General features: G+C 36.0%; 1 protein-coding gene across 2 annotated transcripts in view; it reads right to left on the reverse strand.

The window, feature by feature from the left end:
• The window catches only part of GLT8D2 (glycosyltransferase 8 domain containing 2), a 41,085-nt gene extending 16,904 nt beyond the window's left edge, over positions 1-24,181 (reverse strand). For both annotated transcript variants that reach the window (XM_051961254.1, XM_051961253.1), the window contains exons 1-3: positions 23,872-24,181; positions 13,800-13,844; positions 2,277-2,369 (exon numbers count right to left, since the gene is read on the reverse strand). In XM_051961254.1, coding sequence (XP_051817214.1) covers positions 2,277-2,369; positions 13,800-13,818 — 112 coding nt within the window. In that variant the 5' untranslated portion in view covers positions 13,819-13,844; positions 23,872-24,181. The remainder of the gene's footprint in view (positions 1-2,276; positions 2,370-13,799; positions 13,845-23,871) is intronic.
• Between the last annotated feature and the right edge of the window lie 3,729 nt (positions 24,182-27,910).

A 27,910-nucleotide genomic window follows, 5' to 3' on the forward strand; every position in this document is an offset into this window, starting at 1 on the left:
CTGGAAAAGGAAATGGCAAACCATTCCAGGATCACTGCCAATAAACCCTAAATGGGGTTAAAGAAAGAGTTGGATATGATTGAAAATGACTAAATAAAAGAGCTTAAACTAGAGTGGGGTAAAAAGCTAAAAGGGATCTTGGAGGTCATCTCATCCAACTCACTCATTTTACAGATGAGGAAACTGAGACTGACAGGCTAAGTGACTTGTTACACAGCTAATGCTAGCAGTATTATTTGAACCCAGTTGTTCCTGATTCTGATCAACATTCTGTTCATTTTGTCACATTTCTTCTAAGATGACAAGGGAGATAGATAAATTCAAGATGATTCTAACCTTCAGCACCTGAGAGACCTCAGAAAATAGGGCAGCTTTAGACGGAGACATCCTGGTTTAGGAGGGAGCTGGTTTGGGGATTTTACAATAAATTCTGTTCTGAGTTTGAGGGACATTGAGCCACGGGAGCCATGTAAGTGGAAATTATCCAAGCAGAAATGCCTAATTGGTGTTTGGAGATTGACTCTTATTCTTGCACTCTGCAAGGTTTTCCAGTCCTTGTAAGGGACTTTTCTTGAATCACAATTTTATATAAGCCTCCAAATTGCAGCGAAGGTGCTGACCTACTTTGTCAGAGGAAGATTCTTCATCTGAGAGTTCTCAGTACTAATAAAATCACAGAGTCCCACTTCTTATGCTATTCTGATACTTTATTTTGCCTCTCTTAGGACCAGTCAAATAGCACTCAAAGAAAAATGGTCTTAAAATGATTTTGTTTTAAAATTGCAACTCCATTAGCACAAACAGCAGATACTTAACTATGTCTAGAATGTTTTTAAAGTTCTTTAAGCTTTCATGTGAGCCCGAGAAATATTTTATTATGATTATTAAGCTCATCTTTTATTTGGTCTGCAAATGTTTTAATGAAATGTTCCTGTTATCTGTTTGAGAAATACAGTTAGTTTTTAATTTGCTATAGCAATACTACAGTAGGATGAGGGCCCAGGATTATCCATATGATAGTCCAAAGCCCAGGATCCTATATAGTAAGCAGAAAGGGTACTTGTGCCAGTTCATCTTAATGAGAGAGATTGTTAAGGTTGTTTAAAAGGTTAACCTGGGGCAACAAGATGGTGCAGTGGATAGAATGCTGGCCCTGAAGTCAGAAGGACCTGAGTTCAAATCCGGCCTCAGACACTTAATACTTCCTGGCTGTGTGATCCCCAATTAATAAACCCCAATTAGCTCAGCAAAAAATAAAATAAAATAAAAAGTTAACCTGGATGAGACCTCAGCATCAGGTTGGTACTATATCTAGGTGATCTTCTAGTCCTTGGGGGAGATTGAACTTATTAGAGATTGAGTTACTTTGAGTTACTCAGACTTAGTGAATGTTCTTTTATATTTTTTTTCAGGTTGAGTAAAGCTTGTCCTATACTCAATCTCTTGTTAGCCCTAGTGCTTATATAGAACCTGAGAGTATTTTCTTTTGTTGTCGTGATTAGACATGAACCCATTTCTAGTGTTTTCAGGGCTATCTTGAGAGCAGGGGGACAACTCTCCTCTCCCATTTCCCTATATGTTTGACTTAGGGGATGGCTCTTGTTCATGTCAACTAAGGTCAATCTTGGTAAGCATAATCTCAACTCATTGTCCAGAGTCAGCCACAGACATAATCAAATTAGGGGTAAATAATAATTGAGATAATTTCGCCAGCTTATAAGATCTCATTAACCTTGAGATCACTACCTTCTGGCTCTCTGGTTGGAAAATAGAGCCAAGAACTCCAAATCTCCATTTAAAGAGAGAGAACTCCCTTCAGACACCTCCTCATTTCTTCCCTGGCTGCACTATGTGATGATTTTTCTGACTTCCCTGTATGGAGTACCTTCTCCTTTCCTTCCTCCATCCATTCTCCTTCCATCTCTCCATCACTACCACCTTTCCCTCCTCAATTTTTCAGGTTCCCTTTCTTATTGAAATTGTATTTCTTTGAGAATAAGATACTGTTTTTCTTTCTTTCTGTATTTGTTTTCTTAACACAGTGTTTGACACATAGCAGGCATTTAATAAATGCTTATTGATTGATTTAGTGCGATAACTGGCAACTGATTATACTATTGTCTATTTCTGAACATAGCTAGATAGACCCATGGGGGCATAGATTTTGAGCTGGGAGAGAACCTTCATGTTCTCTGTCTCCGAGTCCAGTGTGACTTCCATGGATCACGTGGATCACATGGGTCAGTAACAATGATGGACATTGGTTTTCAGCTTACCTGTTTCATTCTTGAGTGTAGACACCTTGTAAGTTTTCTTGTACAGAATCACACAGATAGTCAGAACAAGAAGGAACAGCAAAATCTGATTAACTGAAAATTTTAAAATAAAAAATTAAGATCTAATTTCTCAGCTCAAAATCAATTGATAAATTTTTCTTTCTCTTTTAACAAAGCTTTTTATTTTCAAAACATATGCCTAGATAATTTTCAACATTCGCCCTTGTAAAACCTTGTCCTCCAAATTTTTTTCTCTCCCTTCCTCCTACACCCTCCCCTAGATGGTAAGTAATCCAATACATGTCAAACATGTGCAATTCTTCTATACATATTTCCACAATTATCTTGCTGCACAAGAAAAATCAGATCAAAAAGGGAAAAAATGAGAAAGAAAACAAAATGCAAGCCAACAATAACAAAAAGAGTAAAAATACTGTGTTGTGATTCACAATCAGTTCTGACCCGTCCTCTCTCTGGGTGTAGATGCTTTCTCCATCATAAGACCATTGGAACTGACCTGAATCACCTCACTGTTGAAGAGAGTCCTTAAGAATTGAGCATCATATAGTCTTCTTGTTGCTGTGTACAATAACTTCCTGATTCTTGTCACTTCGCTCAGCATCAGCTCATGTAAGTCTTTTCCAGGCTTTTCTGAAATCATCCTGCTGATTGTTTCTTATAGAACAATAATATTCCATAACATTCATATACCATAATTTATTCAGCCAGTACCCAACCAATGGGCATCCACTCAGACTCTAGTTCCTTGCCACCACAAAAATAGCTGCTACAAACATTTTTGCACATGTGAGCCCTTTTCCCTTTTCTATGATCTCTTTGGGACACAAGCCCAATAGAAACACTGCTGGACCAAAGGGTATATGCAGTTTGATAGCCCATTAGGGACAGTTCCAAATTGTTCTCTAGAATGGTTGGATCAGTTCACAACTTCACCAACAATGTATTAGTGTCTCAGTTTTCCACATCACCTCCAACATTCATCATTATTTTTTCCTGTCATCTTAGCCTATCTGAGAGCTGTGTAGTGGTATCTCAGAATTGTCTTAATTTGCATTTCTCTGATCAATACTGATTTAGAACATTTTTTCATATGACTAGAAATAGTTTTAATTTCTTCATCTCAAAATTGTTCATATCCTTTGGCCATCAATTGATAAACTTTTCAAAGAACAGCAATGTGTTAGGTTCAAATCCCCATTTTGTCATTTACTACTTAGGTGATTTCAGGCAAATCACTCGGGGAAGCTCCAACTGTAAAATAAGAAACCAGATGATATCCGAGGCCTCTTCTAGTTCTAAGTCCATGATCCTATGATGACACATATATGACTAGTCTATAGGAATAATGTAGATTTTACTTCATTGTTATTATTATAAATAATTAATGATAGTATTAATACCTGATATTAAATCAATTATGATACACAATATAATAGTAAAAATTATTCATGTTATTGACCTATTTAACTTTTTTCTAAAGCTATAATTAGAATAATTAGAGTTTTGCCTGCAGTGCCAAAGTTTAATAGGTTCTAATGCACTTCTTAGAAAAAAAAAGCTACTCACTATATAATATTTTAAAATTTGTAAAACCACTTCTTTTTGTCATCTCACAAGAACCCTGGCAAGTAGATACTACTATTACTGCTATTACTACAACTATTACAACCATAACAACAAGTACTATTACAATTACCATCACTATCATCACAACTACTACTACCATTACTACTATTGCTACTACTACTACCACTCCCATTTTATAGATGAGGAAACTAAGGCAAACTAAGGGGATAAATGAATTAATTACCAAGGGTCAAACATCTAGTGTTTTAAGCAGGATTTCTGACTCCACGCCCAGTGGTCCATGCACTATACCATCTAGCTGACCTTAGTATCTAGTTAATAGAAATAATTACATAAAACAAGAGGCTAGTAGTTGGAAGTCTTATAGACATATCCCAGATGAGGTCCTTCTTATGTTATATTACCCTGGTCCATAATGGGTTGGTTTTCACCATTCTTACCCCAACTGAATGGCCCTGAATACTAAAATGGTTAATTATAGTTCTGATTCCTTAGTTATAAAATGGTTAGTTATGGCTCTGTTAGGCTGATCTCTTTTGATTAATCATGGATCTCATTGAGAAGATCCAATTGCTTTCAGAGATTGATGAAGCCATAATCTTCTGCCCACAGGAGCATCTGGAGGACTGCCTGTAGGGAATCCCTCTCCTATTGGGCTCTGAAAATAGTAGCTTCTATAATGAAGGTGAACTACTTTAGTGAATATATATATCTGTGGTATATGCCTCCTTTCCATTAATCAGATGCTTCTTACATAAAATTATTTCTGTGGTTACATTTCCAAGGAATCTTAAATGATTTTTATTTAGGCAAGACAGGCTCCTTGTAGGAGGGAGAATGTTTAAGGCTAAGGTTTGCTTTACAATGTCAAATAATTTTGTGGATCAATACCATATATTCTCTTTTACATTAATAATGATAAGAATATATTCCCATAATGCCTTTAGGTTTACAAAGCCCTTTCCTCACAATGCTCCTGATATGTCTAAGTACAAATTATCATTCATTTTATTTTACAGATGAGGAAACAGATTTAAAAAGGTTTCTCTGAGATTTGTCCAAAATCAAGCCCCTAATAAATCTCTTATCAAACAGTATGTGGGTAATAGCAAAGTTTAATCTACTAACCCAATTTAATCTACTGATTTTATCATATTTTCAAGAGAATGTGGAAGAGATACTAAATGGCATGCTGCCTCTGGTGAATGGTTAAATGAATATTCAATATTGATATTGAATTCAACCTTAATATATGAATATTATTGTAAGGAAAGAAATAAGCATTTATTAAGTACCAACTATGTATTATCATGCTAAGAATTTTACAAATATTATCTAATTTGTAATAGTACTCATCTAAGCTTATGCTCAATACTTTCAAGACACTATTTTCTATTCTTAATTTTTTTCATATATATGAAAATTCATCTCCTGTCTCACATTTTTGTTTAGACTATTCCTGACATCTGATACCCTTCCCACCTCCACCTTTTAGAACAGTTTGTTTCCAGGAGAAGCTAGGTGGCACAGTGGATAGAGCATCAGCCCTGAAGTCAGAAGGACCTGAGTTCAAATCTAGTCTCAAACACTTAATACTTCCTGGCTATGTGACCCTGGGCAAGTCACTTGACTCCAATTGCCTCAGGGGAAAACAAACAAACAAACAAACTTTATTTCCTTCCTAATTCAGCTCATTTGTTGCTTCCTCGAAGAAGTTTACCTGATCTAGTTTACCTATACAGTACAATTACATTGTACTGACTTTGAATGTATTTTATATTTCCTTAAAGTACATGTTATTACCTACCTTGCTCCCTATTCCCTCCCAGTATAAACTCCTTGAAGGCAGGGAATTTTTTTTTCAGTAATTGAATCCCTAATGCTTAGTACCAAAGTAGGCTCTTAATTACTGCCTGGCAATTAGACAGCTTTGACCACAACCAGTCCTTAATAAATGTTTTTTTCAATCAAACTGGTACTTTGTGTTTCCCCCATTCTGGAAATTTCATATCTCAGAGCTTAAGTCACATTTTGACTAAAATGCTACAAAATAAAAATCAGTCACAACCTTTGTCTGATGAGAATACATTTTATTTTTATATGAGACTATTTTTTTCATGTTGAAGAGATCCATGATTGGCCACTAGATTTGTTTTTCCTTGTAAAATGTTTATTCTTATCTTTGGTTTTCCCATCACTTTCATTTCCAAATATATCCCTCCTTACTTTTCTACTCTCAGAGACAGCTCCTTGTAACAAAGAATAAAAAAGAAAGAGGGAAAAAAAAGTAGGTCAGCAAAACTAATCAACATATCAACAAGGGCTGAAGGTTCACATCCACAGATGATCATATTTCAAAATATCATGGTCCCTGGAGAAGCTGTAAGAACCAAAGGTGAGCAGCTTTGATTCACAGAGGTTTTCAGAAACAGTACTGACCAGCTAAATCTGAGATCACTGGGACCTCCAAACTTTCATCAGGGATTAGGAAAAGCATCTTTGAGGTCCTAGAAAGGAAGAGATCTGATTTTGACCCAAAGAAGTCTAAGGCCAAAATAAACTAGAAGACATGGAGGAGGCTGGATTGGGGTCTGGTGACAGGGAAGAGGAGTTAGTTGCATAGAGGCAGATGTCAGTTTGAAGTAAGGAAGAACTTCCTAACAATTAGAGCTATCTCAATACAGAATGGATTATCTCATGAAGTAGTGAGTTCCCTGTGGCTGAAGTCTTCTTGCAGATCCCCAATACTATCAGAGAATATGTAAAAGGAATTCTCATTCTGGTGTAGACTGTACTAAATGGCTTCTAAAGTCTCTCCTACCCCTGAGGTTCTGGGATAGGCTGAGCAGCTCATCTCTAAAAAAGGGTTAATAACCCTAATTACAAAGCTAGTTTAAAGATCAAATGGGATAACGTATGTGAAACACACACACACACACACACACACACAGACATATGTGTGTGTGGCAATTATTATTTTTATTGAAAAATGACTTGCAGCAAATAGAGAAGTGATGGATATATTGTTTAATAAATGTGTGGTTGCATGGACATTTCTATGCTATTTAATAGAATTATTATTTTAATTTTTCTGTTTTTTAAAATCATCACGAACTAGACAAGCATCAATAAACACACACATTTCCTCACATGAAAAACAGAATAGAGGATTGTATCTAACACCATGAATTAGAGTTTGATTCTCTTGGTGGGTTTCTGGAAGGAATCCTCTGGACTACTCTGTTCTCTTCCCAAGGAGTCTCTATGATGGGTGAATGGCAAATTATTTTTGGCATCTAGAGAAAACTTCATCTTACTCTTGAGCTATTTGAACAGGTCTGTTAATGTGCTATAAAAATAAACATTACATGGAACCCAAAAGTGAAATAGGCACTGAAAGAATCCACTGATTACCTCAGGAAAGAGATCACCAAATAAAAATTGTAAGTAACATTATAACTAAATTTCAGGTCAAGAGAAAACTACTGTACGTGTTTGAAAGAAACAATTCAAACATTGGAAAGCCACAATCAGAATTATACAAGATTTAGCAGCTGCAACTTTAAAGGATCGAAATTCATGGAACATGATATTCTGGAAGGCAAGGGAGTTAGGACTACAGCCAAGAATCACAACTTGGTGAAATTAGGCATAATACTTTGAGGGGAAAATGGTCATTTGATGAAATAGAAGGATTTCAAGCTTTCATGGACCTGAATTGAACAAAAAAAAAATGATCTCCAATATCAAGATCCTAGAAAAACTAAAACATAGAAAAGAGAAAAAGAAAACATAAGAGATTCAATGGATCTGAACTGTTTACATCCTTACATTCTTTTAAAAAATTGTACCACTAATAGTCTAGAAAGTACACTGGGTACAGAGGGAAAGGAGAAGTAAAATGGAGCTAAATTATTTCACATGAAGAAGTGTAAAAACCTATTATAGTGGAGGGAAAGAAGAGAGGATGGATGATGAGCATCTCTTGAACCTTACTCTCATCAATATTAACTCAAAATGGGTGTAATATATCCAATCATGTGGATATAGAAATCTATTTTACCCAACAGGAAAATAGGAGGGGAGGACATTAAAGTAAATGCAGGGTGGGGAGAGACTGACAGAAGAGAGGACAAACTAGGGGAAGTGGTAGACAGAAACAAATTGGTGTCAAAGAGGGAAGGGATGAAAGGAGAAAGAGGACAAAAAGGAATAAAAATAAAATGGAGGGAAATACACAGTAATCATAATTGTGGATGTAAATGGTAAAAATTTTCCCATAAAATGGAAGAATGGAAACCCAGAATCCTACAATATGTTGTTTACAAAAAACATACTTGAAGCAGAGAGAGACACACAGAATAAAGGTAAGGGGCTGAAACAGGGGCTGAAGTTTAAAAAAAAAATACAGATATAGTGATCCTGAGCAACGAATACTAAAAATTGTCTTGACATGTAATTGGGGAGAAAGAGGAAAGCAAAATTAATAAAAAGACTTAATTAAAAGAGATAAAGAAGGAAATTACATCTTATTAAAAATGTACCATATTGATTTGATATCAAGACTAAATGTATATGCGCCAAGGGGTATCAATACCAGATCTCAAACTATATTATAAAGCAGTAATCATCAAAACTATCTGATTAAGAAACAAAATAGCAAATCAGTAGAATCAATTAGGTACACAAGATAAAATGGCAAATAATAAAGTAACCTACTGTTTGATAAATCTAAAGACTCCAGCTTTTGGGCTAAGAACTCACTATTTGACAAAAACTGCAGGGAAAACTGGAAAACAATAGGCCACAAACTAGGTAGAGAACAACATCTTACATTATATATACTCCAAACAAACAAAACTTTTTTGCTCAAACAAAACCAATGCAACCAATATTAGGAGTAAAGCAGCAAAAAAGTTTCTGGCACTCCTTTTTGTAGTGGCTAGAAACTGGAAATTGAATGGATGCCCATCAATTGAAGAATGGCTAAATAAATTGTGATATATGGATTTTATGGAATATTATTGTTTGGTAAGAAATGACCAACAGGATGATTTCAGAGAAGCCTGGAGAGACTTACATGAACTGATGCTAAGTGAAATGAGCAGAACTAGGAGATCATTATATACTTCAACAACAATACTATATGATAATCAGATCTGATGGAAGTAGCCCTCTTCAATAATGAGATGATCCATATCAGTTCCAATTATTAAGTAATGAAGAGAACCAGCTACACCCAGTGAAAGAACTATGGGAAATGAATGTGGATCATTCATTCCCACTCTATCTATTATTGTTTGCTTGCATTTTTATTTTCCTTCTCAGGTTATTTTTATATTCTTTCTAAATCTGATTTTTCTTGTGCAGCAAGATAACTGTATAAATATATGTGTGTGTGTATAGATATATATATGTATACATACATATATATATAATATTTGAATATATACTTTAATATATTTAACATGTATGGAACTACCTACTATCTGGGGAGGGGTGCGGGGAAGGAGGGGAAAAGTTGGAACAGAAGGTTTCGCAAGGGTCAATGATAAAAAATTACCCGTGCATATATTTTGTAAATAAAAAGCTATTAAAAAAAAAAGAAGTAAAGCAGAAAGCTGAGAAATAATCTTTATAATAAGTACCTCTGATAAAGGCTTTATTTCTCAAATTTATAGAGAATTGAGTCATTTGTATAAGAATACAAGTCATCCCCCAATTGATAAATGATCAAAGGATATGAACAGGCAGTTTTCAGATGAAATCAAAGCTATCTACAGGCATATGAAGAAGGGCTCTAAATTACTTTTGACTAAAGAAATGCAAATTAAAACAAGTCTAAGGCACCGCTTCATACCTATCAGATTGGCTAATAAAAAAGAGGGCAAAATGCTAAATGTTGGAGAAGATGTGGGAAAGTTGAGACACTAACATACTATTGTTAGAGTTGTAAACTGATCCAACCATTCTGGAAAGCAATTTGGAACTATGCCCAAAGGGCTATACAACTATGCATATCTATTGATCCAACAGTACTACTACTAGATCTGGGTCCTATAGGAATCATAAAAATTGGAAAGGACCCAAATGTGCAAAAATATTTATAGCAGCCCTTTTTTGTGGTGCAAAATATTGGAAGTTGAGGGAATACTCATCAATTGAAGAATGACTGAACAAATTGCAGTAATGGAATAGTGTTGTGCAAAAAGAAATGATGAACAGGCAGATTTCAGAAAAACCTAGAAAGATTTGTATGAACTGATACAAAGTGAAATGAGCAGAACCCTAAAAGCATTGTGCCTAGTATCAATGACACTGTGTAATGAGCAACTAGGAATAACTCAGATCTTCTCAGTAATACAATGATACAACACAATACAAAGGGCTTTATGAAGGAAAATGCTCTTCAGATCCAGATAAAGAACTGATGGACTCTGAATGCAGATTAAAACATAATTTATTCTTTATTGTTTTTCATGCTTTTCCCCTTCTGATCTGCTTCTTCTTTCACAACTGTAACTAATATGGAAATGTTTTACATGATAGTACATGTATAATAAACTTATATCAAAGTGACTACCATTTTAGGAAGAGGGGAAAGGAGAGAAGGAGGAAAAAAAAAATTTGGAATTCAAAATCTTGTAAAAGTGAATGCTAAAAATTGTCTTGACTTGTAGTTGGGGAAAAATAATACACCAAAGTAAAAAAAAATAATAATAAGCATTACATACCAACGCATCTGGCCACAAGTAGAGCTTACTAGCTATTGCCGTGGGCAAGGATATTTGGTTTCAAGTATCTTATGGAATAGAATTAAAGCCTGAATATTTGGGTTACCAGACTCTGCCAAAGAAAATTTTATTCTGGACTCAGTCCAGTGCAAAGCAAATTAAGGGAACAGGAGATTGGAGGAGGCAAATGCTATCATTCATCCCATTGGCCAATCGGACGTTCAACCAGCATTAACGAGTCTGGGAACCCTGCCAAACATCTGTATTTTGCCCATTTAAAGTTTGCTTGATAACATTTGGGACGAATAAATCTCTTATAGGGATATTTTCTGTAACTGACTCGGTCTAAAAACTTGGAGCCATTTTTGTGGCTGTCACCTTAACATTTTAATTATCAACTACTTACCAGGGGTGACTATCCATGAAATGCATTTTAGGGGGCAGAAGGGAATCTGAATGTGGGATTTCCTCAGTGTGGATAAAGCTCCAGTATGGAAACCTTTTTTCATTAGTAAGAATTAACTCATCTTCAGTTCAGGGTCATAGAGAGCTACCTAGGGCCACTGAAAATGCCCAGGGACATGCAATCCTTTGGGTCTTTCTGACTCTCTTGCATCTCTGTGAAAGGCAACATATGAAATGTACAGGATCATCGGTTTGGAGTTAGAAGGGACCATAGAAGCTATTAAGTCTCGCTTTAAAATTTTTTACCATTGAGGAAAATGGCCCAGGGAAATGACTTGCCCTTATGTGATTGGTAAGTGGAAAAGCCAGAATTTGAACTCAGGTTCTGTGATTCTAAAGCCAGAACCCTTTCCCGTGAACCATCTTAGCTCTCTCCAGAATCCCAGAGCCAAAGGGAACATTAAAAAGCATTCTATTGCACGTGTTAAACATACATTGTATTGTATCCTGTCTAGGGGAAGGAGAGAAGAGGGAAGGGAGGGAGAAAAAATTGAAATATAAAGTTTTGCAAAGGTGAAGGTTGAAAATTATCTTTGCATGTATTTAAAAAAATAAAAGGTTATTTAAAAAAAGAAAACATTTCATTAAATCCCCACATTTTACTGATGAAAAAACTGAAGGCTAGAGAGAGGAAGGGATTTATTAAAGGTCACATAGCAGTTTAGAAGCAAAGCCAGGCCCATGTTCTCTCTACCATGTCCCACTAACAATTGGATAAAAGCCATTTTTCATAGGAATAGATTGAATAGTTGTTGGCTTGGACATTCTGCCAAGATACTACCTAAATGAGAGGCAGCTTACTAGCTTCCCCACAAGTACTCCAGCAAAACTGAACTTTGGGGACAGCTAGCTGGTGTAGTGGACAGAGCACCAGCCCTGAAGTCAGAAGGACCTGAGTTCAAATCTGGCCTCAGACACTTAACAGTTCCTAGCTGTGTGACCTTGGGCAAGCCATTTAACCCCAATTGCCTCAGCAAAAATAAATAAAACAAAACAAAACAAAACAAAAAAACTGAACTTTGCATTATACTAGATAATGATCAAGAAATATGAGAAACTATACTAAGTAACCCTTCCAGAACTGTCTGTATAAGAAGTCAGCCAGAAGTACATAATTAATAGGAAAGGAACTTTCAGTAAAGCAAGAATGCTCTGAGTGCAGAGGCAGTAAGAGGAGAGGGTTTCCTTGAGAAAGACAAATGGTAATGATGCTCTGAGCTATCTTGGAATCTCAATGGGAAGTGGATCAATGCATATCGTATTGATTAATGTGGCTCACACCAGAGCACTGAGACCTCAGTCCAGGGTCTCTGAGTTTCTAACACTCTGCTAGCAAAGGCCCTGAAGCTTTTCGAACCTCAAAGATCCACGAGATCCTAACCCTGGGAGGTGGAGACCACAGAAAGAGCCCAGGGGACCACTCACAGCTGACCATCCAACTCTAAAATGAATTAGAAGTTCATTGTGGTTGAGTCATTTTTCAATCATGTCTAAATCTTTGTGCCCCCATTTGGGATTTTCTTGGCAAAGATGCTGGAGTGTTTTTGCCATTTCCTCCTCCAGGTCATTTTACAGATGAGGAAACTGAGGCAAGTACAATAAAGTGACTTACCCAGGGTCACACAGCTAATGAGTATCTGAGGCTACATTTGAACTCTGGTCTTTCTGCCTCCTGGATTGGCACGCTATCCACTGCTTCACCTAACTGCCTAATAACTGGGGATAGAGGAGGGATTAAAATATCAAGGAGAGAATAGATTTGAGCAAAATAAACTTCCTAATCCTGAAGGGAGGAGCTAAAGGGATTTTTTTTTAAAAAAAGATTAGAATCTTAGTTTTTCTCTTAGACAATTAGAAAATGGCTTAAATTGTAGTTTATAAAAGTGATGGAATATTGTTACATAAAAAAATCAAAAAAAAGAGATGATTTGAAAAAATTCTGGATAGCATAAACTGATGAGTAAAATGAGAACAGTCTATATATGGATAGCCTCGTAGTGAGGAAAAAACAAATTTGAAGAATTCTGATCATCATAAGATCAAGTGTGTCTTTTAGAGTGTATATTATTGATCTGATGGAGAGTTCACAGACACAAGTGCAGAAAGAAACATATTTTTGGACATTGCAGAGTATGGATTCATTTTGCTTGACCATCATTATTTATCACAAGATTATTTTTCCTTTTTTTTTCTCCCAGTTTTTAATGGGGACTAGGGAAAGGAGATCTGGAGAAAAGGGGACTCACAATAGTGATGTCCAAAATAATATTTTTTTAATGTTCAGGAGAGAACAGAAGAAAACTCAGAACAAAGCACAGCAGGAAGTTTTGAAAGAAGCATGAAGAATTTAATGCATACATACATATATATATATATATTTTGGGGGGGGCGGGAGGGGGCTGAGGCAATTGGGGTAAGTGACTTGCCCAGGATCACACAGCTAGGAAGTGTTAAGTGTCTGAGACCAGATTTAAACTCAGGTCCTCCTGACTTCAGGGCTAGTGTTCTATCCACTGCACCAACTAGCTGCCCCTAATACATACTTTAAAAAAAAAATAAGCAGTACAAAATGGAGATTAATGCTTTCATAACAAATCTTTTTGTGTTCTGCTGTGTGGGTGGAAATGTTATTTTTTGTTATTTAAGTTTAGAATAACACTTTAAAAAAGAGAAAACTTTTAAAAAATAGAAAAAAGGGATAAAACTAGCAACTTACTTCTTCTTAATAGAGCCATGTGTTCATGTGGCTATCGGTTGTCACCTGTGGGTGAAGAAATTTAAAAAAGAATGAGATCAAAATTAAAATCATAAATATGGCTTTAGAACTTTAGCTGCTTTTGATCAAAATGCTTTTAGCACTTTGATGGGAGAGGTAACTTAACCAATCATTCCTCATCTTTCCTAATCTAAAACTTTGGAAACCAGAACATAGATTTCTAGGACATTATAACTCATTTTAAACCCCATCCCACATCTCTTGACCTGAATTTTCTATTAGGTATATTGATTGTATAATTAACTTCTGTAGCTAATTTTTTAGTGTTACTTTTTATTTATATTATTTTATATATGTGTGTATGTATATGTGTATATATATATATATATATAATTTTAATGTTAAATCAGCACATAAAAGATTTTTAAGACTTCCATAATAGCTTCTTGGAGTTTCCTTTGCTAGATCATATCATAAATGTGAATATACTCCCAAGGCTCTATTCTGGGCCATCTTTCCTCTCTACAGCCTCCGTTGGTGGTTTTATCAGTTCATATATGTTTAAATGTCATCTCTACTCTTTCGACTGCTCCCACAGCATCATCTAGACCATCAAAGTCATCATCCCTGTCAGCATTAGCACCTCACTCCCATCAATATCACCATCTTCGTCACTAGTATCACTACCATCAGCACCACGATAAGGTCATCAGCTCCTAAATCCTCAAAATGACTCAGTTTCTGGCGTATACTCAGATCTAGATACTGTTAGAACAGAAAAGCAGCTGTTGGAGGTGAGGAAATACAGGATATCACAGTGTACTCTATTTCTTCACACAACAAAAAATTGTGATACACTGTTGGGAAACAGTGAACTTGGGGAATGCATGGGCAGAGATTTGACTTATATAATAAGCTACTATGAAAAAAAAACCAGTTCCATGTTTCTTTTGGCTCATCGAAAGGTACTGTTGTATACCCACAGAACCTATTGGTTCTTACACTTTACCACTCAGCCAGCAAACATTTATTTACTACCTACTGTATGCTTGGCAATATGCTGAAAATTCAAAGACAAAACATGTTTCTCCCCTACTTCGCCTTTTTGAATATATGGGAGGAGCAGGAGATTCTTCTGACATCACACCCTTCACTTACCACTTTAAAAGGGGTGCAATAGATAAATGTTTATCTGGCACTAACGAGAATTTTGTGTATTCTATAGAGAATTTTTGTATGTCCTATTGCATGTGCATCAAATACATTGACAAATATGGTTCTGCCCTCTCTGGGATCTTGAATGGGTGCCATGGTGTTGATTGATATCACCATGATCTGAGAACTGGGGACCTCAGAATTGTAAAGTTTCTCCCTACAAATGCAGCCAATATATTATGATAACGAGACAAGATCAATAACCAGAAAGACAGATCATGAAATTGAAGAACCAGAGATAATAAATGATGTTTCAAAGAGTGCTTGGGTCCAAACAAGAATCACATCTGAGTCCAAATAGATTAGTTAGAAGTGAGATCTGGGCCAACTGTAGTATAGTTCATTGTGTTCTGCCCTAGTTAGAATGAATCATATGATCAATAAGCATTTATTAAACACCTACTAAATGCCAGACACTATATAAGGTACTGGCTACAAAAAGATCAGAATGATATAATCCCTCCTCTCAAGGATGAAATTGCATACCTATGTAAGTATTCCAAAAGTCTGAGTGCAATTTTAACCGCTAAAACTTAAAACTGCTCTAAGACTTTTATAACACATGAAATATACCAAATAAATATAGGGTAATTTAGGAAGAAGGAAACTGGAAGTGGGTAAAGGCAGTGAAGGATTTATGGAGAAAATGGTATTTGAAATATATTGAAGGAAATAAGGTATTCTATGCAGCACAGGTGAGAAAGCAGAAGAATCAAGGTAATGGGGGATGGATAGTGCAAAGGTGTAATGTCATGGTGAAGAAGAAAAAAGGGTGAGTTTGGCAGGAGGCAGAGCAATGAATAATGAAGCTGGGAAGATAGGTTGGGACAGGTTGTGAAGGACTTTAAAAGCCAAACAGAATATGTTTATATTTGATCTTTAAAGCAATAGGATGGTTAATGAGGTGGTGCAGTGGGTAGAGCACTGGGCTTGAAATCAGAAAGACTCATCTTCATGAGTTAAAATCTCTCCTCAGACAATTTACTAGCTGTGTGAGCCTGGGCAAATCACTTAGCCCAATTTGCTCTATTTCATCATGTGTAAAATGAGCTGGGGAAGAAAATGGCAAACCATTCCAGTATCTTTGCCAAGAAAACTCCAAATGGGGTCATGTAGATTTAGATATGACTCGAATGACTCAACAGCAACAGAGGGAATAGGGAATCATCAGAGCTTATTGAGTAGGGGAGTAACATGATCTGAGTTTAAGGAAAATCACTTTGGCAGCAGTGTGGAAAATGTGCCACAGGATGGAAAAACTTGATGGAGGGGAAACTGATCATCAAAATATTCCACATTAGAGGGTGGCCTGGATTAAGGTGATGGTTATAGGAGTAAAGAGAGGGCATAGAATGTGAGTAATGTAGTAGAAGGTTTGGAAGGAAGACAATGCGTTCTGTTTGGGATCTATTGAGTGTGAGATGTCTCAGGGACACCAAGTTTGAAACATTCAGTGAGATACTGGGGACCATTTTTAAGGAAAGTAACACTGATAAATTGGGTAACGAGGGTCAGAAATAAGGTGTGAGCTTCACAACAGTATAACATAAGCTCTCTGAGAGCAGGGAAGCTTTTATTTTTGTATTTGTAACCCCTAATACAATGCTTTTCACATAGTAGCAAATAGCCTAGCACAATGCTTTTGACTTACATGATAAGCTACTATGGGAAAAAAAAAAAAAAAACAGTTCCATGTTTCCTTTGGTTTATCGAAAGGTCCTGTTATACACCCACTGAACCTATCGATATTCCTGTTATACACCCACCGAACCTATCGGTATTCATATACCTTACAACTCAGCCAACAAATATTTATTCATTCCCTACTGTTAATAGACACTTAACAAATTCTTGTCAAATTTAACAGAATTGACCATTTGCTTCACCTAGTTATTTGATGGATGGATTCATGTTTTTTCTGCCTGATAATACTCATGGAGGAATCTAAGTGCCCTTGACCCCGATCTTCATAGAAAGATAGAAAAAATAGGATTTTAGATTTAGAAGGAACCTTAGAAGCAAGTTCAATTCCATTTTATAGATGAGGAAACTGAGGCCTAAAGAGGCTTCCTCTGAAATCCTTTCAGATTGGAAAACTTTAATTTCTACCCCTCAGTGTTTCTTATAGCAATGATCAACTCTAAGGGATAGCTGACAGGTTTAATTAACCATCAGTTAATTATAATTCTATTCTCCATTATTTGGGGCATAAAGCTTATGCGTTTGGAATCATAAATGTTTATTTATGGATCACATGAAAGAAGTTTATAAAGGAATGCAAAAAAATCACAGTAACTGACATGTATGTCATGCTCTGTAACAATCTCATTTAAATACAAGCAAACATTAGGGATTTTTTAAAATGCAATTTCTGGCAAAGGATGGGTCGTTACAGATTCAGTCCAAATTTCTATAACTTATGAAACTTTTTTCCTCTGAAGCAATTGGGGTAAAGTGACTTGCCCAGGATCACACAGTCAGGAAGTGTTAAGTGTCTGAGGTCACATTTGAACTCAGATCCTCCTCCTGACTTCAGGGCTGGTACTCTATCCACTGCACCAACTAGCTGAGAATTCTTTTTAAGAAGTTTCTACTGATGTCTTTTTTATATCACCATCATTTCCTCTCCCCAAAGAGTCATTTTCTATAATAGTGTTTTAAAAAAACAAAGAGAAGAAATCAACATTATTGATTAATACATCAAAAAACTACGAGAATATGTGCAACATTCATAGCTCTTCCACCTCTGCAAACTGGGGATGGTGGGAAGAATGAATGTGAATTGCGCCTACTAAATCTATATTTATATCTACAATTCAGCCAGTATTGATGTTCAGATTAATAATTATGAAGCTCCATAAAATCCAAAATCAGCAAGAAAGACTCAGTTGTGTTCTCATACTTACCATGACAGAAAATTGGACCAACTGTAGTGTAGGGAAAATTTTCAAAGAATATCAGATTCTCAACTAACCAATAAAAAAAATTCAGTTCCCTATAGTACCCCAAGTCCTGTGCATCCTGAAAAATGAAGTTTGTTTATGGCTCCTTTGCACTTGTATCCCGGTGAAAAGTTACAGAATCACAGCATCTCAGAATTAGAAAGCATGTCAAAAACTTCTAATCCAGTGGTTCTTAACCTAGGGTACATATGTAAATATCCATTAAGTTAGATGGGAAATATTTTATTTTCACCCATTTCTTCTAACTGTAATTTATAAATCCCTTCAAGTATTTAAAACATATCTCATAGAGTAGATAAGCTTCATCAGACTGACTGCCAAAAAGGTCCTCTCAGTGAAGCCCAAATTCTAGTTGGCTTTTTGGATATCACATGCCACTGTTGACTCATGTTGAGTTTACATGTCAATAAATGCTTACATCTTTTTCAGTCAAATGGATACTTATCCATTTTCTATTTGTGACATTGATTTTTTGAGCCTAAGCATAAAACTTTATATTTATCTCTATTCAATTTTTTTCTTATTTAATTTTATTGAGATTTTTTTTGGGGGGGGATATGAATGTCACTCAATATTTTGGCTATCCCTCTTAAATTTGTCTTTCCTTAAAATTTGACAAATTTTGTCATTTGGACTTTTATTTAAACAACTGAAGAAATGGTTAATGAGCACAGATCCCAGCAAAAATTCTTGGGGCACACCACTAATGATGATAACAGCAAGAACTACTGACATTAATATAGTACTTTAGAGTTTGTGGCGTACTTACAGACCACAAGAAACTTCCTTCCACAATGACATCAAACCACTAATTTCCACTCATCTTCTTTGTTGTCATGTCAATTTCCATTTTTTTTTCTAGTTGGTAGAGTGAAAAGTTTTGCAGAGAGAGAAATTCATCAGATTGCAGAAAAATAATTTTTAAATTTTGTTTAATGGCTATGAAATGAGTTAACTTGTTTGTTTTTCCTTTCTTTATTCAGTTACTTTAGCCATACTGCCAGAAATTGAGAGATAATATCAAAGGATCACTACCTTGATAAAAAAAAAAAAGTTCACTCTTCATCTCTGGCATTATAATAATAACATAAAAAAGTTTAATACCCTTAAGCAAGTTTCTGTTGATGAAGCCTTGTTAAATATAACAGGTTTTATGAACACAGTAAGAGCATGCCCAAGTGGGGCAAGAGCAGCATGGCTTAATATAATGATATTAAACTCAAAGAGAAACAGGACCACTAATCTATATATAATGATCCCCAAGGGCTATTTTAAAGTCTTGGTTTTATTTGAATTGACATTGATTTAGTTTTAAAAAATGTAACATCTACATTTTCAATTGTATTTTCATTTACTCTGTTAAATATTTCCCAATTACATTTTAATTTGATTTGGGTCAAACTCAGAAATACTGTGGGATACATGTAGCCTTGCAGGTCTATTTGCCATCTCTGGTGGACTGGAGAAAAGCTAGACTTAGACTCAGTAAGAAAAGAATTGGAATCCTCCCTCAGACACTAAAGCTATGTAACTGTGGGTAAATCATCTTATTCTCATTGAGCCTGAATTTCCACTTCTACAAAATGAAAAATTTGGACTTGAAGACCTCTGTGGTCCCTTCTAGTTCTAAGTCTACAATCCTATGAGTAAAAGAGTTTTCAAATGTATTTTCCATGTATATATCTGGGTCTGTGTAAAAGAAAAACTTAAATAACTTTGTAGAATCTTGGAACCTCACAGTTGAAAGGAATCTCAAAACTCAATGGTCTGAACATATTCTACACCCACATCCCCCACAAGGGATCACCCAACCTCCAGGTAAAGACCTTCAATGACAAGGAAATAAGTACTTCCCACTTATGCCCACCTGTGGATAACTCCAATTAGTAGCTTGTTTTGCTTGAAGTCAAATGGAAATCTGCCTCTCCACAACTCCTACCCATTGTTTCTAATTCAAGGCCAAGCAATACAAGTTTAAGCTTTCTTCCATTTGACAGTCTTTCAAATGTCCAGACAGTAGCCATAACTTCTTGAAGTTTTCTCTGTTCTAGGCAAGCAGATTCCTTCAATTGATCCTTCAATGGCATATTTTAAAGCCCCTATCACCGTCTTGATCATCTTCCTCTTGACTCATACCATCCTTTTAATATCCTTCTTCCTTTTTGGGAGGGTAGTGGTGAGTAACTGGGATTAAGTGATTTGCCCAAGGTTATGCAACTAGTTGTTTCTAATATACATCCTTCGTAAGAAGAGAAAGGCATACAGATGGAGCTAAAAGTACTACTGGTAAGCAGTTAGGCTCCCAAGCCCAATTTTGTTTTGAAATATGAAATTATAATAAGGATCTTCATGGATCAATAAGCTGAAGGGTGGGTCTTTGTCAGAGGAGCGTTTCAGAGTTCACTCCCATTGCTTCCCCCTAAAAGTCGAGGGGGATTCATCCCCATCACTAGGAGCCAGGAAGTCTGCTATTCCTCCTCCACTCACAATCTCCTCCAATGTAGATGAATCCCCTAAATCAATTAAGCACTTCTTAATGGCAGAAAAGATTAATTCCTAGCTCCATGTGAGTACTAACCTGATTATCTTGATGTATAACCAATCATGTTGTCACCATTCCCATGAGGCTTTCTATCCTGTAACCAACTGCATTGTCTCCCCCAACCACCCAATTCAGTTCTTTGTTTTCTTGCATTTCCTAAAACTGTATATAGAGTTAGTAAACCCTACCTCATGGTCTTTAGTCATTGAGAGAGCCCATTGATGCAATTTATTAATTATTGTCAGCTAAACTGAGGTCTAGAGAGATTTAAGATTGATCCAAAAATCTCACAGATTCTAAGAATTCTTAATTATCTTTTACATTGCAAAAGGGGATGGGGGACTATCTAGGGAAGCAAAGTATTTCTAACTCTCCTTTCCATTGAAATAGAAATTGGAACTATGGTGATTTAGGAGTGGAAGAGTGAAAACGAAACATAATTCCAGTGATCTAAGACAGTGTGGTGCAGTGGATAGAATGCTGAATTTGAAAAAAAAAAAAAGAAAGAATGCTGAATTTGAAATCATGGGCTCAACACCTGACTCTACTTCTATATTATTATTATTATTATATATTTTTTTGCTAAGGCAATTGGGGTTAAGTGACTTGCCCAGGATCACACATCTAGGAAGAAGTGTCAATTTTTTAGGGCCTGAAAATTGTATGTGGGAGGGTAGCCTCCTGGGTGGCAATTTTAGAAGCAAAAACAAATAGAGTTGGGCAAACTGGGCAAAGAGTTCTGGATTTAGAACTGGAAGACCAGGGTTAAAATATGGCACTGTCACTAGTTTATCACCTTTGTGACTTTAAGTAAGACAACTTCTCTGAGCCTGTTTCCTCAACTGTTGAATGAAGGGTTGAACTAGATGACCTCAAAAATCTATGATCCTGCAAAAAAAAAAAAAATCTAATGCTGGAGGTAATAAGTATACCTCAGTCTGGCAGATGAAAATATGGTGGATTATAATCTGAAATATTAATACATAAAGGGGTGAAAGTAGGGAGAGGGATTAATTGAAAAAAGCCAGCAGAAAGAAATCTTCCTTTCTGGGTCTTCTAAGGCATAAATCATGAATGAGAAACATTTGGGAGCTCACAGTGTCTGGGTATACAGAAGGTAAAATTTCAACAATATTGTGCCTAATGCAGGATCTCTGGCCATCATATTTCTGCCATCACAGGCTAGTCTACTAAAGATTTTTTGTAAGCTTTAAAGCACCACAGAAATTGAAGTCATTATTTCATTATGTGAAGCAAAGGAAGCAAAGGAGACAGAGGTCCTCTCGATGTGGAACAATGCCATCTGGATAAAAAAATAATCTGAATCTTGGATCCACACAACGCCAAATATCTAGACAAAGAATTGCTTCTTGGGTCCCTCTTTATCCAGATGTTTTGTGACACGTAAACATAACTAATATGATTTCTTTCAGTGGTGAGAACTCTTCAATTTGTATCTTATTCAGGCAGGCCATCATCTAGCATTTATTAAGCACCCACTAAGTGCCGAGAAGTGCACTAAGAGCTGAGGATGTGATAAAGGTGAAAAGTGTCTGCTCTCCAGCCCAACTAGTCTGATGCAAGCTAGAACACAAATTTCCTGAATGAAATATCATTCAATTCTTACCCAAAGAGCTCATGTATTAATGAACCCATCCTCTGCAGAGGGAGCCCCATTCCACTCTTGGACAGCTCTAATTGTTAGGGAGTTTTTCCTTATAGGCTTAAACTTGCCTCTCAGCTGCTTCCACCTATTCTCTTGGTTGTGCCTTCAGGGACCAAATAAACAAGTCTAATCATGCTTCCAAGTGCCAACTCTCAAATTCATTTAAGCTATTTTTCCCTTCACAGACAATATTTTCTCTTCTCCAGTTTTCTTTACCTTAATTTACCTTACATTTATCATATTGATAAACTGAAGGTGATAGAGGAAAATTGCAACATATTAAAAAGTTTCCAAAAATTACCTTGTGATCACTTTTGGTGAAATGGGATATAAAAATGTATATTGACAGGCCAGAGTTTTTATTACTATTGTTATTATAATTATTATTAACGGAGTCATATAAGGGCTGTGGTTTTTTTTTTTTTTTTTTTGGAGAGTAGACTCAATTACTAATTAAAACTAAGTGCATTTCTGACTTTATCCTTTGTGTGCGTGTATAAATGAATATATGTGTGTGTGTATACACATGTATATCTCTATATAAATGATTTGTGTATGATCATATAAATTATATTATATATTATTATGCTATCTATTATATAATTATGTATTATGTAAAATATATTACAAATCAAATTATAATTTCTATACAAGGAACGCTAGGAACTCCTTATATAAACATTCCCTTTACTGATGCAGATAGCCAGTTCTTCCGTAACCTACAACCTTAAGAGCTGCCTGAAGTCTTGAGAGAGTAAGGCTTGCTTATCAAACCCAGTTAGTATTTGCTTGAGGAAAATTTACATATGTATATATATGCATACACATGTATATCTCTCTAGAAATGATATATTATGAGAATATTATAAATTATATTATACATTATTATATTATCTATTATATAATATTATAAATCAAATTATAATTTGGAATTCTGGGAACTCCTTATATAAACACTCCCTTCACTGTTGCAGATAGCCAGCTCTTTCATAATCTGCAGCTTTAAAAAGCTGCCTGAAGTCTTGAGAGAGTAAGGCTTGTTTATCAAAACCCAGTTAGTATTTGCCTGAGGAAGATCTATCGATATGTATGTATATATAATATATATATGCACATACATGTAAATCTCTATATAAATGATATGTATGAACATATAAATTATATTATACATAATGATAATATTTATAATAATATGTTATCTATTATATAATTGTTATGTATAATATAAAATAAATTATAAATCAAATTATAATTTCTCTACAGGGAATTCTGGGAACTCGTTCTATAAACACTCCCTTTACTGTTGCAGATAGCCAGCTCTTCCGTAATCTGCAGCTTTAAAGAGCTGCCTGAAGTCTAGAGGGAGTGAGCCTTGCTTATCAAAACCCAGTTAGTATTTACTTGAGGAAGTAATCTGATTCCAGATCTAGATTCCAAGGCTAGCCTTTCATCCTCTACCATCTTGTATCCACTCTCCACTTACACCTCTTTCTGGATTCTTCAGAAATGTTTTCTTAGGGGTGTGAGAAAGAGGAATTTAAATTCTGAAGAAAAGTTGATGCTGGGGATCTGACCATGAGAGATCAACGTTGTGAATCCACTAACAAAATGAGAGAGAGGAAAGAAGGCTGCAGGACAGAATCAAATGAAGAGTGTCTGGAATTTCTGGTTAAGAATTATTTTTACCTTGAATATGTCGAGGGCAGGACTTAGGGCTCCTCTGTCCTGATCAGCGGCAGAGAGAACACTCAATTTCTGACCACCGCCCTTTTTGCTGTGGCTGCTTCCTCCAAAGATCCCATTGGCAATCCCAGGGATCTGGGGGCCCCAAAGGATCAATGTTGCATTTCCCAAAGGGAATTCCTTTTTTCTCTGCCTTGCTTCTAGTTTACTCTGGAGCAGCTCTGGCTTCCTCCATGTCACTGCTGTGAGACAGCTCAGAATTCAGACGTGGGACTGGAGGAGCGAGGCAGTGTGCTAAACTACTTCCAGATGTGCTGTGCAGCTAACTCAGCTGCCAGGACCTCCTCCCAGATCCCCATCCAACCCCGGGAATGCACATAGCATGTCAACAAGGAGGCTGCTCAGAAGGGCTAACCAGGAGAAAAGGCCAATGTCAGCCAGCAGCATGGCTGAGAATGTCCTTCCATATTGGGACTAAGAGAAGTTGGACAAAAAGAGAACGAGAAATGGCAAAGGATCGTGAAAGCAAACTCTTAATCTCTTAGCTTTCCTGAACTCCCTTGTTGCTAACATTCTGACATCTTAAATCTCTCTTCTCCTTCTTTGCCTAGCTTTCCTGTCTTCCTCTCTCTCCCCCTCTTTCTCCCTCTCTGTCTCTCTCTGTCTCCATCTGCTCCTTTCTCTGCCTTTTCTTTTTTCTCTCTCTCCCCCTCTTTCTCCCTCTCCTTTCCCTCTCTCTGTCTCCATCTATTTCTTTCTCTATCTGCCTTTTCTCTTTCTCTTTCCTTTTTTCTCCCTCTCCTTTCCCTCTCTGTTTTTCTGTCTCCATCTTTTTTTCTCTATCTGCCTTTTCTTTTTATTCTCTCTCTCTCCCCCTCTTTCTGCTCTACCTTTGCCTTTCTGTCTCCATCTGTATCTTTCTCTGCCTTTTCTTTTTCTCTCTTTCTCCCCTCCTTCTACATTCTCTCCCCCCTTTACTCCTTCCTTTGGCCCCTTCTCCTTCTTCTCTACTTTCTCATCTTTCTCCTTCCCTTTTTCCTCCTTCTCTCCCTCACATATACATGCAACATGACAAAGTTATTCCATTGAGACAGTAGTGAAAAGAGTTTTCCAGCTGGCATATTTTAGGGATGACCCACATAGATAGCAGGCAGCCAGGAAACCAACCTTGGCATTAGTCTGAGGGCTGTTCTGTTCTAGGAAGCAGCTAGTTCTCAGTTCCTTAGAAGGTGGACAAACAGCACATACCGAGTCTGGGGCTCTTAACTGGAGACTAGCCAGAGTTTATCTGGCATAATAAAATGGAAAAAAACAGTAAAAAACACTACAGATGGAAAAGGACTTTGGGGTCAGGTACCTATGACAGAGACAGAGACAGAGACAGAGACAGATGGGGGTGGTAGGTGGAAAAGGGACTGAGCTACAAAGTAATAGAAGGAGCTCCAAAGATTTCTGTTCATTTCTACTACTTATCAAGGATATTCTGCCATGGGATGGGAGACATGTGGCTAACTCCAAATAGACTAGAATATTAAAGATTGGAGGGACCTTATAGATTATATAATCCAAGATTTTTAAACCTTTTTTCATATCCTGGAACCCTTTGTTCAACTGATGAAAATTCTAGACCCCTTCTCAGAATAGTATTTTTTAAATGAAAGCTTTTTATTTTCAAAACATATGCATGGATCATTTTCCAACATTAACCCTTGCAAAACTTTGTGTTCTAATCCCTCCTTCCTCCACTCCTTCCCTCAGATGGCAAGCAATCCAATATATGTTATACATGTTAAAATATATGTTAAATCCAATGTGTAAACATATTTATACAATTATCTTGCCGTACAAGAAAAAATCAAACCAAAAAGAAAAAAATGAGAAAGAAAACAAAACAGAATAGTATTTTTAAATATAGAAAATAAGTAGGATTACAGAAGAGGGGGAGGAAAGGAAAAAAATTTGGAATACAAGGTTTAACAAAGGTGAATGTTGTTTGCATATATTTGGTTTGCATGTATTTGGAAAAATAAGCTATTTTTTTAAAAAAGGGATTACAGAAGAAATCCATTGTTAGTGAAAATAAATACTTTTTCCTATATAGTTTTATAGAGTCTTGAAATCGTTCCATTGATTCCTTGGAAGTCTGTTCACCCCAGGTTGAGTCCTTGGTCTGCAAAGAAAAAGGGAAAGAATCTATATGTACAAGAAATATTTAAAGCAACTCTTTGTGGTGGCAAAGAATTGGGAAATTGAGGGAAATCCCCATCAATTATGGAATGGCGAAGCAAGTTGTGGTTTTTACTGTGATGGAATTTTCTCATAAAAAATGAAGAGCAGCTTCTCAGCAATGTGGTGATTCAAGACAATTTATAGTCTTGAGATAGAAAATGTTTCTAAATGTTGGGTACCTCTGAGTCATGTCCTCCCCATAGTCCACCAAAAAGTATTTACTCAATGAATAGGCAACCTTCACTAAGATCCTGTCATATCATATTTAACTTGTATAGGACTGCGTGCCATCTGGGGGAGGGGGTGAAGGGAGGAAGGGGAGAAATCGGAACAGAAGTGAGTGCAAGAGATAATGTTAAAAAACTACCCAGGCATAGGCTTTGTCAATAAAAAGTTTTTTTAAAAAATTAAAATTTTTTTTAAAATGAAGAATTGAACAGGACTGAGCAATAAAAAAAATCTTGTCATATGTTATGAGTATCAGAATCACACTCATATTATCCATCCATTAGCTTTCATTTTCCCTATGTGACTGTCATATCCATTGTTCCCCCTCTTCTGTAATCCTATTTATTTTCTGCATTTAAAAATGCTATTCTGAGAAGCGGTCCAGAATTTTCATCAGTTGGATAAAGGGTGCCAGGATATGAAAAACATCTCTTTTATACCTTTCACATTACTTTTTGTAGACAAGTCAGCAGTGGAGATGTTGTAGTCACACTCATTATTTATCTTTCCATTGCCTTTTGCAATGGAAAATTGCCTATGCTGGACCATGATTTCCAAATATTTAGCATCATGAGGAAAATATTGATGTGTTCTCTGTTTTGAAAAAAAAAGTGGAAAGAGGAGGATTTGGAGGACTTTTATTAATTTTCCTACTTGTTAATAATGCTCTCTGCCTTGTTGTATGATCATGGATATACTTGTCTGCTTATATGTTGCATCCACCTATAGAATGGAAATTCCTTGAGATAAGTTGCCTGTTCATTGGGTAGATACTTTTTGGTGATGCCCGGGGAGGACACGGATCAGAAATGCCCAACATTTAGAAGTACTTTTCATCCCAAGACTATTAAATTGTCTTGAACTGTTGTTTTTGTCTTTATGTGTCTAGTGTCTAGCAATGTGTATACAATAAATGCTTCTTGGGTTGGAATGGATTGATTTTTCAAAACTCTAAATGAATATAAATCAATTTTCTGTCCCTCTTCCTCCCTTTCTCCCACCCAATTGCAAAAAAGAAAAATAAAAGCAAAATCTTTAAACAAATACGCAGGGTAAAGCAAAATCAATTTTTATATAGACCATATGATACACACACATATATGCAATACATATATATATGCTGATACACTCACATATAAATGCATATATACATAACATATATGTGTGTGTATCATATATGTGCATACACACAAAACCTTATTCTCCATTCTTCACTACCTTTCTTTCAAGAAATGAGAAATATGCTTTATCATGGTTTTCTTCAAATCATGATCACTAGTTAAGAGTTCTCAAATATTTTAAAGGTGGGAATTGTTTTTTTTTTTTTTAATATACTATTGTCATTATACAAGTTGCTTTCCCTGTTCTACTTACTTCACTCTGCATCAATTTATGCAAATCTTCCCAGATTTCACTGAAATTTCATTATTGCTTATGGTACAATGGTGGAGTAGATTGGATTCAAAGATAAGCAAACTCAAAACCAAGAGGCCTTATTCTAAGGCCCCTTTTAGCTTTATCTCTGCAATCTTTTTTTTTTAAAATCATAGCTTTTTATTTACAAGTTATATGCCTGGGTAATTTT

Source organism: Antechinus flavipes, chromosome 5 (assembly GCF_016432865.1).
Source record: "Antechinus flavipes isolate AdamAnt ecotype Samford, QLD, Australia chromosome 5, AdamAnt_v2, whole genome shotgun sequence".
Lineage (NCBI taxonomy): Eukaryota > Metazoa > Chordata > Mammalia > Dasyuromorphia > Dasyuridae > Antechinus > Antechinus flavipes.